This window comes from Malania oleifera, chromosome 8 (genome assembly GCF_029873635.1).
Source record: "Malania oleifera isolate guangnan ecotype guangnan chromosome 8, ASM2987363v1, whole genome shotgun sequence".
NCBI classification, from domain to species: domain Eukaryota; kingdom Viridiplantae; phylum Streptophyta; class Magnoliopsida; order Santalales; family Ximeniaceae; genus Malania; species Malania oleifera.
The window spans coordinates 1,925,509-1,943,933 of record NC_080424.1 but is presented as its reverse complement, the minus strand read 5'-3'; the positions used below and the strand labels follow the sequence as shown (position 1 = coordinate 1,943,933).

Sequence of the window (18,425 nt, the reverse complement as noted above, 5' to 3'; positions counted from 1 at the left end):
TTGTGCTGAGTGTCTGTCATTTGCAGATGAATCATATGAGTGATCTTTCAGGAGGATGCAAATCTTCCGTTGAGTGAGAATAAGGAATTATATTTTTGTGTGGAAAAAAAAAAACTATAGAAAGGGAATAGAAATCATGTATCCTCTTGTTAGATTCAATCCAACAGATTCTGAACTATTCCCTACACCAAACATGAAACAAAATTGTCCCAACTCCCAACTCATTTATGAATTAGTTTCCTAAAGTGTAGCGAAGGTATCTAGTGCTTGTTAGTTATTTTTGTTTTTTTGGTGATAGAAAAAAAAGGGATTTTGTTAATAAGAGATGAATCTACAGAGGGGAGAATAACATACTCCTGTCAAAATTCTTGAAAAAATAGAAGAAAGAAACTAAAAAAAGAAGTAAATAGTGGGAAATATCAAAGCATAAGATTCCTCCATTCTCAATACTCACTGAACTTCCGAAAAGCTAACTCCCATAAAGCATTGAAAGCCAACACACCATAAAGAGGCCAAGTGTTGAATGTTCTCCCAAACCAGCTGCCAATTCAAATTTTTTTTTTCCATGAAAAATTGCTTTACGCTTGAACCATAATCCCCACAGCACTGCAAATGTACTGCATTTCCAAAGTGTACCCTTATCCTTCCTTCCAAAATCCTCAAAAGAAATAGTGAGCATTCCTTCTATCAATGCTGGGCAAACCCAAGTTTCTCCCAACACGCCAAACAATTTATTCCAGATACTGCAAGAAAAATCAGTGTAAGAACAAATGAGATGCTGTTTCAGAATTCAAATAATAAACAAATATATGGTGATAAGGCCTTCCAAGGTATCCTCTTGTTAGGCATCTCTAACTATTATTTGGGTGTGAATGTGGCTAGTCTTGTGTTTTAGGACATGCTAGGCTTTTTTATGAATCCATTGTAATGAAACCATCAGGATATCTTTGTTTTCTTGTGTGCTAAAAACAGTTGCATAACACATTCAAGTATTTCTTTGTTTTTCTAATTTTTGGAACAATTTTGACGCAATCATGGTTGTAACTGCTCTCTAGGGTTATCTTGCGCAAGTACTTTCCTTCCAGTACCAACTCTCTGTAGTTGCAATAGATGCTTCTTCTCATCATGGAAAGATCACCAATGCACGTGCGCAGCGAATCAAGAAGCATTATGCAGCTAAGATGCGTAAATATCTGTATGAGGAAAAATATAAAAGCTGTTCATATATTTTTTTATCTTTTGTAAAATTATTTTAATGCGCAGTGAGAAAATGTAATGAGGGGTGGAGGCTATCATTTGATCATCACATAAGAGATTTATGGTTTAGAATAGCCTTGTTAGATCTGTTAATGTTACTGAGCCATAACTTGGGCAAAAACCTGGTTAACTTTGCTTCTTAGACTCTTTTTTGGATGCTGCTACCTGGTTTCAGTTTTCACGCTCCTGAACTGTGCATATTTTATTGAAAATTTTGTTTTCAATTTTTTATTTGAAAACAGATGGAAATTGGTCATAGAATATAGGTGTTTTAGTGATACGCTAGGAAGTTTTGTTAGAGATGATAATGCATGCTTTGGAGACGATATGCTGTAAATGATAGGCACAAATGACATGTATCCAATATGTTGTGGACAAACATTGTGCAGTGTTGATCATAATAAAGAAGGCAAAAGACACTGACCTCCCTTGAGATCTCAAAAATCCCACAAACCTTCCTCACATTTTATTTTTGGGACACTTTCTCTTCCTGGTTTGCCTTTTTGCCAAATATTAGGGGAGGTCAACATCTTTTTGCCAATATCTAAATTAGATTTCTAATATCTCAATAAAATACATTTCGGCGTGCCTTTTGTGTGAAATTTGATTTTCAATTTTCCAGATCTGGTCATGGGATATATGATCTAAGTGGGCCCAGAATAGTTACATGTCAAGTATTGTCCACTGATGCGTTGAATGCCTTGAGCGACTCCTTGCAACAAAATGGTAAGGTTGAACAACAAATGCTGATTGATCAATCCTTGGGAGAATCTTATCATGATGGACATAACGTGAGAAAACCTACTCCGTGCAATGCAACCAATGGATCTTCAGTGCTTCTTGCTGGGCTTCATGCTTGTGGAGACCTTTCAGTGACAATGCTTAGGTGTGTGTCAGATATGCTAAAAGTTTCTTGAATTATAATATTACTACATTTAATAGAATTCTTTTTGTCACTCTAATTATATTGCCTGTATTGCAAGAGAGGATGCATGTTACATGCCGTAAAGCTACTTACCTACTTGTTATGTGAAATCAACGCTTTAAAACTCGGATGTCTTCAATCTAAAGAGGGATTGGGTTGGTCCAACTGATGATCCAATGATCTAATGGTCAAACCATAGAATTAATATTTTTATACATTTTACAAATTTTATACATTATGTATATTTTTATATATTTTAAGTTATCAATATATTATATATATTTATATATACTAGGAAAATAAAAATTTATATATTTTGTTTAAAGATTGAATTAAATAAATTTTTATTTTTAATCAATATCTAGATATATATTATTAGCTAACATTACCTTATTTACTTAAAATATGCACGTTATGCCATTCAACTTGTTACGCTATATAAAGGTATTAGTTGAGGCATCTTTAAAGCAAACAACTCTACAATTAAATGGCCTTCCTAAATGCAATGAGTTCTGTTAGAGGTTATATGTGTCTTTTAATATTATTATTTTTATTATGTTAGTGTGTTTCGTGATCGTAGAATACCCTTAAAATTAAAAGGGAAGTTTTATAGAACGGCTATAAGACCAGCTATGCTATATGGATTAGAATGTTGGGTGACGAATTAACAAAATATCCAAAAAGTAAAAGTTGCTAGGATGATGATGCTTAGATGGATGAGTGGTATAACACTGAAACATAAATTAAGGAATGGACGTATTCACGGTAAGTTAGGTGTAGCTCGTATAGAAGATAAGATAAAGGACTCAGATGGTACAGATACTTGTAATGTAGGCCACATAGTGCGCCAGTGAGAAAGAGTGAACTTGTTATTGTGGGGGGTAGTAGAGGGGGTAGGGGTAGACCTAAAATAACTTGGAAAGAGATAGTGAGTAAGGATTTAATAGCCTTGAATCTGTCAAAAGTAATGGTCCATGATTGCATAAATTGGCGAAAAAGGATTCATATAGCCGACCCCACCTAGTTGGACTTAAGGCTTGTTTTTGTTGTTGTTATGTCAATTAGTGAGAGTTAGTAAGGGTATTATTGTCATTAGAATGTATTTAATTTGTATTATAAATAGAGGGAGAGACCACTCTTCAAGTTAGGTCATTCATTTTAATCAAATCTTAACATGGTATTAGAGCATGATCCTTTCTGAACCCTATTCCCCTTAGCCATCTCTAGAAAACACCATTTCCACGACTGTTCTTCCGAGATCCACCTCCATGCCATGCTAAATCACAAAACCAACCATACACCCATAATTAGACCCCTTTGATGACCCACCCCAAAAAATTCCCATCGTCAGAGGGTGCTCCACATGCCCCGTCGTGCTGGCCAAATCCCAACAAGGCTGACCCCACGTGCCGGTGCGTGAGTGAAGTTCCGGTGGCTTTTTTGTTTTTTCTTCCGCCATGCTCTGATTCCTTCTCTAGACTATATTATCAAGCTGTTAGGACAGTTTTTTTGGCTAAAAATGCAGCCTTTTTCGACCATGCACTCGTGATATTCCGTTAATTTCTGTTTAGGGTTTGTGAAGGCTTCCTTGTGAGTTTTTTGGAGCCATGGCGGCATTGGTATGTTTAGTTGTGAGGCTGTGGCAGTGCTATATCCGTTGTTGAGTTGTGCACCTCGTCTGTGGTTGCGTTGGTGCTTCACATGGTTTGTGATTGTTATGATTATTGATTGTTCTTGTTTTTGGTGTGGTTGCTGATTTGTGAGTGCTGTGGCAGCGCTTTATCCGTCGGTGAGTTGTTCTCCTTGTTGGTCATTGTGTTGGTGCTTCACATAGTTTGTGATTGTCCTGATTAGTTTTGATCATTCTTGTTTTTTGGTGTGACTTCTGATTTTTGAGTGCTGGGATGGAATCTATGAATCCAAAAAATTGTTTCCTACATCGTTGCTACAAATAACGAATCGAAAGTTGGATGGAAAGAACTATGTTCAATGGTCTAAAGCTGTTTGGATTTATTTAGCAGGATTAGGGAAATCTGACCACTTGCTCCAATATGATTCTTCTGATGAGAAGAGAAAAGATGTGTGGGTTCAGGAAGATGCCTTTTATGGAATTCGATGGAGCCACGGATTGCACGGATGTGTATGCATCTAGATACGTGCAAGGAGATTTGGGATTATGTCAAACTTCTATACTCCAGTCTTAGATAACATTACATGTATTTATGATTTATCCTGGAGTACTTTCAATTACAACAAGGAGATAGGAGCGTTGCAAATTATTTTGGAGAGATGAAGTGTATTCATGAGGAGCTTAACGTTGTGCAACCTATAACTACCGACGTTCGTGAGATGTAGAAGCAGAGGGAGCAGGTGAGAGTTTTTCGTGTTCTAGCAAGCTTGAGACCTGAATTTGAGGCAGATTGGTCTCAAATACTCAGTAGTGCCAAGTTGCCATCATTTGCTTATGTTTATTGTGGTGTCCTTCGTGCTTCCTTTAGCACGCATTCTCTTGCTCTTGTATATGGCTCTGAGAGGACAGCATTTTCTACACACAGTGATTCTAGTTCTCCACCAAACAACTACAAAGTTATTGCGGTGGTTCGAGTAGTCATTGTGCTGGATACGGATAAGGCAGAGATACTCCTCGCAAGTTCACTCATTGTGGACAGAATAATCATACTATTGAGCAATGTTGGGATCTTCATGGAGTACCTTCACATGTTTCCAATGCAGCCACCACTGACTTCACGCCTTTGGGGGCAGCCAATGCAGCCACCACCGACTCCTCACCTTTGGGGGTCGAGCGTGGGCAACGTACTATCCCTATGTCAGAGGAAGAGTATTCCAAGTTTTAACAGTATCTAGCTTCACAACAAGCATCTCTTCCCATTGCATCTCTTCCCCAAACAGGTAATCACACAATATGCCTGTCATCCAGTACTTCTCGTCCTAGTCCTTGGGTTTCTAGTACTTTGTAACCTTTGTGAATGATTATTCAAAAATGACTTGGTTATACTTAATAAAAGATCGTTCTATTTCATGTATTTTGTGCCTTTTAATCTGAAATAATGACTCAATTTGGTTTGCTAGTTTGAATTCTTCAAAGTGATAACGCTACGGAGTTTTTCAATGCACAATTCACTACTTTTATGACTCAGTTTGGCATTTTTTATCAATCATCCTGTCCCAACACACCTCAATGAAATTGGGTTGCAGAGCAGAAAAATAGACTTTGTCTTGAAATCACTTGCACTTTACTTTATCAAATGCATGTACCTAAAGTGTTTTGGACTTTGGAGTGAGGCGGTACTTACTGCTTGTTATCTGATCAACAAAATGCTATCCTATTAGTGGTAAAATTCCCTACTCCATTCTTTTTCCTAATTCACCTTTATTTTCTCTTCCTCCTCGTATATTTGGGTGCGTGTCCTTTGTTTATCGACTAAATCAGTAGTAAAACATGGAATTCTTTTATGAAGCTTTAGTAATGATTAATAGACATAATAATGTAAGTTTTAGGACTAGTATATTACAAGTAAATACATCTATGCTGCGTATGAAGTGGGGAAGTTGTAATATAATATGTGCATCAAACATATTTGTAAGATAATGTACATTAAACATATATAGTGAATCAGTTAATACAAAAGAAATTCATAAATTATTTAAATATTATTTATTTTAAAAATAATGATAATTTAGACACAAATGGTTAAATAAAATTTGGTTGTAAGTTTATTTTTTCATATGACTTCAAAAGCACTTGTAATAATCTTTTGTTTCGATCAAAATAAATAAAATAAATTAAGAGAGAAATTTCACTTTACTCCTAAATCTCTCATTTGAATCTCGAGGAAATTTCATTGCATAGTTCAAATTGACTAGTTTTGCTAAAATTTTGGGATTTTGATAAATTTCTTATGATTTGTTAAGATTTCAATGGAAATTATACAAGATGGAAATTGACTACCATTTCAATTTTGAGGGTGACAGAAACTGGGAATTTTGGCGAAAATTTCGACAATTTCGTGGAAATTTAAGGCCATGAACATAGTAATTCGCATCTTGAGATATGTCAGATGTCACCTGGGGGAGGTCTTTTATATCGTGATTAGGGTCACACTTATATTCATGGGTTGGTGGTAATTTGATTTCTTGGAAGAGTAAGAAAGAAACTGTGGTGGTAAGGTTAGGCGGTCCATTTATATTTTATTTGTTTTAACTGAAGATTGGTCTAACTCACAACCCATGGGCTTGCCTAAGTCATACTTGTTAATGTGGGTTGGCTGGGATTATCCTTGGTCTAGTAAACTTCCAGGTTGTATGGTGATTTGGACTGAGCATGTGACTTAGTCTGGTTAATCATCTCATCTTATCAACCAGTCCTGACTTGTTTTGATAACTATTATGAGGTGTTCTAGCAGGATGAAGTTTGCAATCAATATGGCTGCATTTGGTTTCTTTTAATGCTGCTTCTCGAAAAAATCAACTTGGAAGGAGTTCCTATATTTAATGTTGAAGGGGTAAATTAACATTTGGTTGATGTTGACGTTCAAAGGCAGCAGGATAATGATATGACAGGGATGTTATTTATTCATTTCATTTTAAGTTCCATCTGGCCATGGAGGTTTATTATAGGGAAGCTTAAGATCATTTGGAGAAGATGAGCTTGCAATTGTTTGGGAGTTTAGGAGGATTTGAGAGGTTGGACTGTGGAAAGAAAGTTCAGAATTTTGAAGTGATAGATAAAATATGATGGGAATGGTTAAGAAGGGTTTCTAAAAATTGGTGTTTAATTTATTGAGCTGTTTCTTTTATTTTTTTTTCTTTTTATTTTTTACGATTTTTTGTCCTCCAGTTTGTACTTATTTCTCTATCTCTCTCAATAAATTTTCTTTTGCTCTGCAAAATAAAAAAAAGGGTTTGGGCTAGTCTTGGAGTTGAATATGACAAATATAGGTAGAAATGGTTCTTGTGAAAGATGTGTATGATGTACATTGGTAGGTCCAAACTACCACTTCCTTCCTTGAGTTTGGGGGTAAATTAGTTATTAAGTTACTTCGAAATATTCACTAGTATTATGATGTGTCTGATAATTTTGTTAATTTACAAATAATCTTTGTGTTAAGTGCCATTGGTTCATTTTTGAACATACATACTTGTGTGTAAGAAGATGGCGTATTTGCAGGATTACATTGTTGATGGATCTCCTTGCTTCATGTAATCGTATATGTTAATTTGGCTTAAATCAATGAGTCTCCCTCTCATTAACGGTATGTATGATAGAGTAACAACTAGCATTAGGGCTGTAGGAGGGGATTCTAGAGAATTTTCAATGACAATAGGTGTACATCAAGGTTCTAGTTTGAGCCCGTATCTTTTTGCTTTCGTGATTGATGAATTCACTGAGAATATCCAAAATGAGATCCCTTGTGTATTTTGTTTGCAGATGATACTATCCTAATTGATGAAAGCAGGAGCAGAGTGACCCTAATTAGAACTATGGACAAATGCTTTAGAGTCTAAAGGTTCTTGGATATGTAGTAATAAGATTGAATATAAATACAATTTCAATAACGTAAGGAGTATTAGAAATAAGATTAAACTTGGTAATCAAGAAATTAATAGCACTAATCGATTTAGATATTGTGGATCTATTATGCAAACAGAAGGAGAAACTAAAGAGGATCTAATATAGAGTTAAAGTTGGATGGGTAAAATGGAGGAGTGTGTCAACTGTGTTGCGCTATTGTATATTACCCTTAAAATTAAAATGAAAGTTTTATAAGATGTCTATAAGGCCAGCCTTGCTTTATGGATCAAAATGTTGAGCAACTAAGAAACAACATGTGAAAAAAGTGAAAGTTGTTGAAATGCAAATGTTAAGGTGGACGAGTGGTATAAAATTAAAAGATAAATTAAGAAATGAACACATTCATAATAAACTTGGCATAGAACTGGTTGAAGACAAGGTAAGGGGAGGGTTAGCTTAGATAGTTGGGGCATTTAAAATGCAGGCCATGTAGCGCACCTCTGAGGAGTTAGTTGGTTATTATTTTTGGTATTAAAGGTGTGGGATAGACCTAAAATAACCTAGAATGAGGTAGTGAGGAAGGGCTTAATAGCTCTTAAGCTGGCGAAGCAAAATGTCCTTGATTAGGTGAATTGAGGAAAAAGGATTCATGTAGCCAATCCCACCTAGTGGGACATAAGGCTTTCTATCATTGTTGTTGTTGTTGTTGTTGTTGTATCTATGTACATCATAATGACCGTTATACCCTTACTAACCATCGCTCATTTACATGCGTTAATAACAATATGTAACCAATAACACTTCCCCTCAAGTTGGGGCATAGAAATCATATGCTCCTAGCTTGTTACAAATTAACCTAGATAGCCCTTACATGTTGACTCAAATAAGTGGCCACATAAGCAGGGTCAATAAGGTTCTCCACAAGTTTCTCTTGCAAAACAATGAAAATCAACCTCAATGTGTTTGTTCCTCTAGAGAACCTAGACGTAGGCAATCCTAATAGCAATTTTATTATCACATCAACTCAATTGATGAGAATGTGGAAAATCAAGTTCTTCAAACATGTTTGTCAGCTAATCCAGCGCACATGTGGTGTGCGCCATGACCCTACCCTCAGACCCAACACTTGAGGGCTTATTTTGGTCAAATTAATTTTTTGGGTCATTTTGTAATATTCAAGGGTATTTTTTGTGATTGTAGCTCTTTTGTTGGACTCTAGAAGATAAGTGGCTTTTTGAGGGGGTTATGTGCAAAAATAGTAGTTGGCTTCTTTCGACAGTTGCAGTTTATTATTAATAGGAGTCTTCAGCCCCTCTTCCAGGAAGTTTTTTGCCATTTATCTTTGATAAGATTTCCATCTAGAGCCCAGCCCCATACCAGCTAGCGTTTGACGATTTTGAGGCTTCGGTTTTGAGGATTTGACCTTGTGGCACCTACCAATCCCTCCATCGCTGCTAAAGGTGCAAGAGGCCAGCAGAAAGCCGGTTGCTGTTCTGAAACAGTGCTAAAACAGGCACTAGTATGAGGATTAACTTGCTATTGTGCCTAGAAGTTGCCCTAATTTCTGTTGTGCACTTGTGCCTAGAAACAACAGTCATCTCTTTATTATTTTGAGGATTCAGTAGTTATTTGAATCAAGTAAGGTTGCTAAAACACAAATCTGAAGTCTTAGTTCTTATTTGTGAATTTTGTCTTTTATTGCTATACCTATTTGCATCACTCTCCCAGTTGACGGAACATGCTCCAAAGTAAATACAAAACTCAAATCAGGCATTGTTTTAAAAGCGAAGGTGTAAGGCATGACATTTTTGGAATTTAATTATTAAAGATGTATTTAAATAAATTATACATACTAAAAGGATATGAATTTTATTGAATAATGAAAATAAACTTTTATGTATACTTTACCCCAAGAGAATAGCTTAGGGGGTCCAAACTATGCCCCTGCCTGGGCATTACAGGGCCACTACTTGCCCATCCAATAAGCTTGCCAACCGTTGCCTTTCTCTCACTCTCTTCCACACCCCCTAGAAGAAAGTCATTATGGCTCACCGATTTGAAAGAAGAGTCGCCTGACTCTCCTGTGAAGGGAGAGGTCACCTCAGAAGGCAAAAGGCCAGTGAAGTACAAAGACTTGGAGAAGATTTGAGGTTGGTTGATGATCTAAAGAGGTGCTGAAGATCTGAAGAAGGTCATGATAGATGAGGGACTCTGTGTCTACTCTGTAGCTTGCATGAGCTTAAAGGCATTTGTGCCCAAATTTCCAATTTCGCTTTTCTTTAAAATTTTTATATTATGAAGATAAGTTGATGGAATGGGTACAAAATGTGTATGCTTTGTCTATTGAGCCATGAAATGCGCGTTTTGCAGCTAAGGCGTACACCTTTCAAATCATTGGTCTTAACTTGTCTAATGAAGGATGACTGAGATGACGATGGATTTGAATTGGTGTGGCAGCAGCAGTACTGGTGACTAAGGTAGTACCACAAGCATCGTCTCCTTTGCCAAATGTTTTCCATGTCTTCAAATCCTGAATAAGAACAGAATGGGGAAAGAAGATGAAAAGAACAATCAACTTAAGAAATAGACATGAGATTGAGGGGCAATCTAGAAATATATAAAACTTAAGAAAATGTGAAAGGGTAGTTCAACAGTAACACAAGATAAGTTATTAGATTACTCAATGGTGGAAAAGAAATTGGTTGTTTGTGTAAAATGATTAGTGGTAATGGAATCTATGATCCAAGGGCTAATTGGAGGGATACTAGATGCAAACAAGCCTGTAGGACTGTGTTTCTGCGCAAGGGATGCAATAGGGAGAGGGTCTTGTTGTGATGCTTGATACTCATAGGAACTTTGAATACTCTTCCTTTGATGCTGATCTCAATAGCTAAATGAATATGGGTGGAATCTGTGGTGGTCTCTCTCTTGAGTTTTAAGTCTTGGGACCTTGTTCTGATACCATGTTAACAGAGAATCTAGTTAATTGAAGAACCTAACACAGCAATTGATTTTCTCTCTATTTTGTGTGTGCCTGTATGTTGTACTTTGTTATTTCAATTCAAACTTTGCAGTTTCACCGTGGCAATCTAGCATCATGGGTTTGTCTCTTTACAATTGTAAATGTGCAATCTTTGTGCTGTATTTTGTAACTGTTCTATTGAGAAATGAAGTGTTTTTGTCAGAACTTTTTTAGAGTGCGAGGATGTTAAAGCTGTGATTAGCATTGGTTGCTGTTACAACTTACTATCTGAAGAAGGCTCTGAAAATGTTGGTTCTCAGTGTGGGTTTCCAATGAGTAAAGGTGTTAAATCTTACAGCTTATCAATGGGAAAAAGTTCATTCGATCTCGCTTGCCAGGTAAATACATATGTTTTTTTTCTCCTTGCATCTTTTGATTTTTGAAGTCTTTGCAAGGGATTCGACGTAGGGGTTTGTAGTGAACAGCTTGAAGCTTCGGTTGATAAGAGCCCCGTTTTTGCTTTTTTCTCCCTCTTGCTATATTTCTTTTGTAATTTTTTTTTTTTAAAAAAGAAAGAGAGACAAAGAACCCATTTATGTTCCTTTGTTTAATGAACTAGCTTCAATGTTAACAAATAAGCTGGGCTTAAATAGTGGTAGGCTTGGCTCATTTAGGTTTGTGAATCAATGCTTATGGTCAAGCTTGCTTACAATGTTGTTTAGAAGCTCTTTGATGAGCTCGTTTGAGGGGTTTTTGCATTCTTCAATATTTTTTTAATTATTTATTTATTTGAATAAAGTAGTATACTGGAAGAAGAATTTGCATCTCGGGCTTGGAAGGGAACATTTGCCCCACCATTGCGCTTATCAATACAAGAAGCCTCAACCAACAACAACAATAACAAGCCTTAAGTCCCACTATGTAGGGTCAGCAATATGAATCCTTTTTTGCCAATTCACATGATTGAGGGCATTTTCTTTGACCTGACTTAAGAGTTTTAAATCCTTACTACTTCATTCAAAATTATTTTAGATCCACCCTTTCTCTTCTAGTACTATTAACAATGACTAGCTCACTCCTCATTGGTGCATTGCTTGGCCTATGCTTCAAATGCCCAATCCATCTAAGATGCCTCTCCCTATCTTATCTTCTATCGCTGCTATGCCTATTTATTGCGGACATGTTCATTCCTTAATTTGTCCTTTAATGTTATACCACTCATCCACCTTAAGATGCACATTTCGACCACTTTTACTGCATGATCCAATCACATATTCTCAATTCTAAAAGGCGTAGGACCCCAAGACACCTAGGAAGAACACAATGAGAAAGGTTTGAAAATTCGTCCACCCACTTGTTGCAACACAAAACGTTGTTAAATTTCACTGCATTAAAATCACCTCCCATGATCCACCTAGGGGAAATTGGTCTAGTAGGCCTATACATAGAGGAAACCCACCATTAACCCCTCCCTCTGATGTCTAATAACACAGAAAGGGAGAAAAATGAATAAGGTGTCCGACTTGGAAATATTTTGAGAATCCTACATAACTAGGATGACACCAGAAGCGCCACATGAGGGTAAGAATTCTCATTGCCTACTAAAGACCAAGAACCCCCAACCCCCCCCCCCCCCGGCTGTTAAAATCAACCTCGTCCAATTTAGGGATCTGTTGGAGCCACTTATGTAGAAGTACTTTTCAGAAACGTGCCGACTTTATAATCAACAATTTTATTAATAATTATTTTAATTATTTATGATTAAAATTTAAATATTTTCTATTAAAAAATAGTATAAAATTATTATTTTTAATTAATAATAACCTTGTTATTAATGTATATTTATAGCATATTATTATCATATTAAATTATGATAAAAATAATACTATTAATTAAATTTAAAATTTTAATTTAAATTAATAAATAATTCTTGTTCAACCCAGAATTAATTATAATAATAAATGTGTATTTTTAAATATATTTATATAAAAATATTAATAATTTTATATTTAAAATTTTAAATGATAATTATATTATTTTTCTAATTAAAATTTATAAATATGTTCTATTAACTAAAATAATATAATATTATTTATTAATTAACAATAATCTTGTTATTAATGTATATTTATAACATATGATTATCACATTAATTTATGTTAAAATAGTATTAATAACTAAATTAAAAAATTTAATTTATTTAATATTAATTTAACTTTATAGATGGTTTTTTATTCATTACGGAATTTAATTATATTTAATTAATAATTAATAAGTTATAAAGCATAATAAATTAATATATAATTAATTTCTTATTAACAATTTAATTAATAATTATTTTAACTATTATTTTTAGTTAATATTTAAATATTTTTATTAAATAAAATATTTTTTTTATGTTAAAATAATTTTATTAATTAAAATAGTATTTTTAATTTTTGATATTAATTTAAATTAATAGATGGTTTTTTTAACTCCAAAATTTAATTATGTTTCATTAATAATTAATATATTATAATGCATAATAAAATAATTTATGATTATCACTTATTGTATTTTTAAAATTGTAAAATAGTGACTAAATTTTCTTATATATTTAAAATTGACCCTACCTATAAACAGTATCACTTATATGTGGCCGGAAGCTATCCTGGATTGCTTCTCAATATTCACGTAAATAGTTCTAAAACAAGTGGTTCTGGAAAAGCACTTATTGCTATAAGTGCTTGTTGTAGTGTACACCAAATGCTTATTTTTTGTAAAAATGCTTATTTTAAGTGATAAGTGCTATAATCATTTTTTTTTAAAGTGCTCCCAAACGGGGGCTTAGTCTCCTGGATAAAGACAATATTTGGAGAGTATTTGTTTAGGACTTCCTTTGTCAAACTCGTCTTCCTAAACCCCATAGTCCTCTTACATTCCAACTAACAAGCTTCATAATTTGACTTGCTTACTTCCCTTGCCAATCCCTTTTATGCACTTGTAATTAATAGAAAAAACTAGACTCATTCTGAATAGTTGAATTCAAGGTAGGTCGAAGAAGTAAGCAATTCATGTAAGCAAATGATAGTCATGCGGTAAACATGAAGTAATGTAATTCATTAATAACACCTTCATAGGCAATGTGTGCTTAGCAAAAGAGGCAAGTAGGCTTTACGAGTTTACAAATGTTAGTGGGTTTTATAATGACTGATGCCTCATGGATGTCTCGATCAATGTGGGGTTGGGATTGGCTCCAAAAGTCTACTAAATGTTGGCCTCAAGTTCCTCGGCTAGGCAACTACTAATCCTTCTTCTCTTCCTTCTCGCCCTTATTCCATGGTAGCAGCAAGGAGTGTTTTTGACTTCCTAACACGGATACGAAGGCAAACATTCATCATCCCCTAAAGAGTTTTGTATGCTATTCTAGCTCTCACACTAGGGTGCATCAAACTGACCGAGAAGTCATACTCCCATTTTACACTAAGGCATACACTTACTTGTTAAAGCTTGATATGCATTATTGGCCCACAACCTAACAACTTAAGCTTTTAGGTTAAGTGATAATCTAACAATTCTCTTCGAATAAAACCTATGGTACTATTTACATGATGGTTACCCATCCCATGTATACCAGGTAAGCGGTCACAAGCAAGCATAATGCCTTTAACAAGCTTGGTTCGTGATGTTCTCCCCCACTTATGCTGTTAACAAGCACCAAGTCACCCACTATGAAGTGTAATGATCTTCTCCCCTAATCTTCCCACTTCTTCATCTGCTTAAAAGCTCTCTAGGGGTTTGGGTGATCTCTACATTCTGTCTCCATTCTTTGGTTAAGATGTATGTTCTTGGACTCTTTCCTTCGTATAGATTGTCCACTATTTGAGGTAGCGGTGACTACTGGCCTGTAACATGCTTAAATGGATTCTTGTTGGTAGTTAAACTCTTTTAGGTGTTGAAACAAAATTGGGCCACGTCGAGTAGCTGGACCAAATTCTTTTGGTTGGCAGTGACGAATGGCACAAGTACTCTTCTACTAGCCCATTGCATCTCTCTGTCTGTCCATCTATCTGTGGGTGGTAGCTCAAAGTGATATCAAGCTGTGAAACCAAGGATTCTAAAAAGTTTTGTCCAGAAGTTGCCTGTGCTGATGTCTTGGTGAACACCCTAGTACTTCATGATGTGCATGAAGAACAATTGTGTCTCCCCTTCCAAATAATACCATACTTAAAAAGCTGGTCTATAACCACAAGAATAGATCCTGCAATCACAAGTATTGATCCGTACATCCACAAACATTAACCCTTTTTCTTGGGTAATTTTGATTGTTTTGGCCAGCCTCTCCAACACGCTGAGTGACCATAGTGCTCGCACCCATCCTAGGAGTTTCCTCCTCATGCTCATCATGTCCTTGTTGCCCCTCCGCAATGGAAGCTTGCAAGGCATTGAGCAATGACTTGTGAGGGCAATCAGCAACTCTATGAGGCCCTTAACTTAAGAAGCATACCATCTTACCCTTACCACTAGATGTGTTGAAAGACCGTGATGATGAAGACATTTTATCTAGGAGGTCAAGAAGTATAACACGGAGCATAAGAAATCTTCCTTAAAGGTTACAAGAACAAAAAACAAAAGACAAAAAGACCAAAAAATAAAAAAATAAAAATAAAAAGTAAAAAAAAGCACAGCCAGCCAATCATGCTGTAAATCGGAAAAAGAAACCCCTTTGAAACATCCTACTGGAAAAGCCCACAATGCAGCCAATAATGAATCTTATCCCAAAGCATAATTGAGAACATCCCTTTTCCTGTAAAAATTTGAGCATTTTGATATAACTAAAATCTCCCAGAAAACTGCAAAAATCGTACACCTCCACAAAGAATCCTCCAATTCCGGACGCGCCCATCTCTCTCCAAATATGGCAAAAATATTATTCCACACCCTCCATGAAAAGGAGCAATGAAGGAATAGTGAGAAACGTATTGTGAACTTTCAAAGTAAAGAGCACAAACATCCAGAGATGAAGCCTTAAAAGGCCCCCAACTTTGCAACAGATTGTTTGTGTTAACTCTATTAAGAACAACCAACCAAATAAAAGCCTTAAGCTTTGAGGGTAGTTCAGTCTTCTGGATAGAACTATGAACTGGGAAACACAAGTTTTTATTTGTTAAATGTTAAAAAAAAAAAAGATTTACAAGCGTACTCCCTAGAAGAATCAAGAATCTATAAACAGTAGTCCTTCCTTTCAGAAAGATGCCTACACTCTAACGAACTACATAAGGTGGCAAGCTCCAACATCTCCCTAAGTCCCTATCATTAAGATCCCTACAAAAATGGAAATCTCAAGAAAATACCTCCCCATTTGAATAAATAAAGAGGAAATAAATTCATTGTGCAAAGCGGACAGTCTATACAAATGGGGAAAAGAATGTTGGCACCGTTTTTTAGATGTAGAATTGTTTAGGGTTAGGGTTTTGGCTCTAATAGCATGTTGACTTTTGTGATAGAGAACAGGATAAGAGGCAGAAAGAGGAGAGGAATATTGAGGTAAATGTGTGATGCCCAGTATTGTTGCCTCTTCCTCAAATTTATATAATGAGTTAAAAGAAATTTTTAGCCCCAAATTTTTTTTTAAAAAAATTATTCAGGCTTGCTTGCTTCAATATTTTTTTCTTTGTCTTGGTACTTCAATTTTATTTTATTTTATTTACTAATGTTATCACTGTACCCTCTAAATCATTGCAATATCAGTCCAATGATTGCACCAGGTTTGTGCTGAATTGAAATAATTTAGAATGTGCAGTGAACAAATTAGGGAAAAAATGTACTGACCAACATAGAAAAGTTTTAGAAGTTAAGTGTCCAAAAGTGCATTTAACCCATTCATAATAAGTTCTATACAGTAGCAAAAGTTTTTCCTAAACAATAGTATCCATTGATTTACACTCTTCAACCAACACAGAATTTAAAAAAACTAAAGCATCTAGGACTCAAGATGCCCTTAAATTTAACAAGATACATTAGGAAAGAAAGGAGTGAGAGTACAACCTAAGCGCCACTCAAATCTGCATAGCCGGCTTCCTCATATTCCTCCCTTCATTCATTGAGTTGGAGGAAGCCATAGGAGGCCCGCCTGTTATGCATTGAATGAAAGAACCTTTCTTTGTATGATTTCTCTTTTGCAAATTTAGTGCAGAAGAGAATGCACAAAAAGGAGCATAAGAAATCCTCCTTATGAGAGATGAGAACCAAAAGAAAAAATGGAAGCAAATGTCAAAACGAAACTGCCTTCCAATCACGCTGAAGATCAGAAAAAGCTAGCCGTTTGAAACAGCCAGCTGTAAAAGCCCACAAAGATGCCGTATTCCATATCCTATCCCGGAGCATAGTGCAAGTAATCTTTTTCCGCAGCTCTCTCCAAATTATCCTTCAGAAAGACCTGTCTTTAAATTCTTTCCATTGTTATTCACCAAGCACTGCAAATTTGCTAGTTCCTCTAACCGTTCTTCTCCTTACTTTTACAACCATCCAATCGAGCTTCATTTCCTCCAGGATCAGTCAGCCACGAGCTCATCTTATCCACCAATTGCCAAGCTTCTGATTTTTTTTTTGATAATAAAAGAAATTTCATTGATAGAATAAGAATATACATCTTGATAATAAGACGTCTCCTTAACAAAGTTTGGAAAATTCAGAAAAAAAACACAAACTACCTACAGACTAAAGAACAAAAGAGAAAAAACCAGTCACAAACGAACACTCCAACACATAATGTCAATAGCGCTGAATATCAGAAAAGTTTTCCCCTTAGACAATTGAAAAGCTTCTAAATCTTTCCTATTAACCTCCACCACAGGAGTGGGCAGAATTCAATGCTTATGCTGTTGCTTTTAATCCATTCCATCATGTGGACTTTTGCAATAATAATAATTCTGGTGCTCCGAAGAAGAAACTGCCTTGAGTCTTGAGGTTGATGCATAGAAATGATGGAATGCCTTCAACGGACAACAATCAAACTGCAGTTTTGTTGCAATATTGTGATCGAAGGAGGAGTAAAAGAATAGTTCGAGCCTTGGACTTCTATCTAGATGGTGGCTGGCCAAAGGTTTCGCTGTGGAGGGTTCGGCACCTGAGCGTGGTTAGTGATCAAGGGAGAAGGATTGAAAGATTGAAAAGGTGTTTCAGAAATACGAAAAACCTTATATACATATAATTTTTCATTAAAAAAAAAAGCCTTAATTGGTTCTTCTAGTGTGATTGGTTCTCTAGCAATTAAAAACTAATTCCAAACTGAGTAACTGAAAATTCAAGTGCTCTTTACCCAATGGAACCATTTTATTGATTTGACCAAATTAAGTCAGTTAAGTCAGTTTAATTGGCTTTTACCAAAGTAAACACACCCCTGATCCCAGGATAGTGTAGCTCTTGACCTTGCAGTTGTTTTTTGTTTGTCTTTGTTTATAATTTGACTTTTTTTATTTTTCTAATTATTATAGTGATTGACTACCTAATTTGCTAATACCATGCTGTTGTGTACCTGTATTTATTTTCTGTTAAAGAACTTTCCTTCAACTTTATTGTTTCTAATTAGAACTCTTTGATAGTAGAGTGCTGAGAGATGGAGAAGTTTGGGAAAAGAGGCTGGTCTTCATAATTTTGAGTTGCATGCCTTCCGTGCTGCCTTTCAGATGGTATATGCTAGCATATAACTTGCTTATCTTTCATGTATGTATTTATTGACTTACTAATTTCGCTATAGATTGTAGATT

At 35.4% G+C, this 18,425-nt stretch overlaps 1 protein-coding gene across 7 annotated transcripts in view; it reads left to right on the top strand.

Moving 5' to 3' along the window:
* The window catches only part of LOC131162464 (uncharacterized), a 75,619-nt gene that overhangs the window by 26,717 nt on the left and 30,477 nt on the right, over positions 1–18,425 (top strand). For 6 of the 7 annotated variants that reach the window (XR_009138819.1, XR_009138820.1, XM_058118963.1 and 3 more), the window contains 4 exons: positions 1,056–1,195; positions 1,880–2,143; positions 10,901–11,075; positions 18,264–18,347. Coding sequence is in view for 5 of the 7 variants with exons in the window: in XM_058118963.1 (XP_057974946.1) it covers positions 1,056–1,195; positions 1,880–2,143; positions 10,901–11,075; positions 18,264–18,347 (663 nt within the window). In the remaining 2 variants the exon portion in view is untranslated. The remainder of the gene's footprint in view (positions 1–1,055; positions 1,196–1,879; positions 2,144–10,900; positions 11,076–18,263; positions 18,348–18,425) is intronic. The other variant, XM_058118967.1, reaches the window with a different exon arrangement.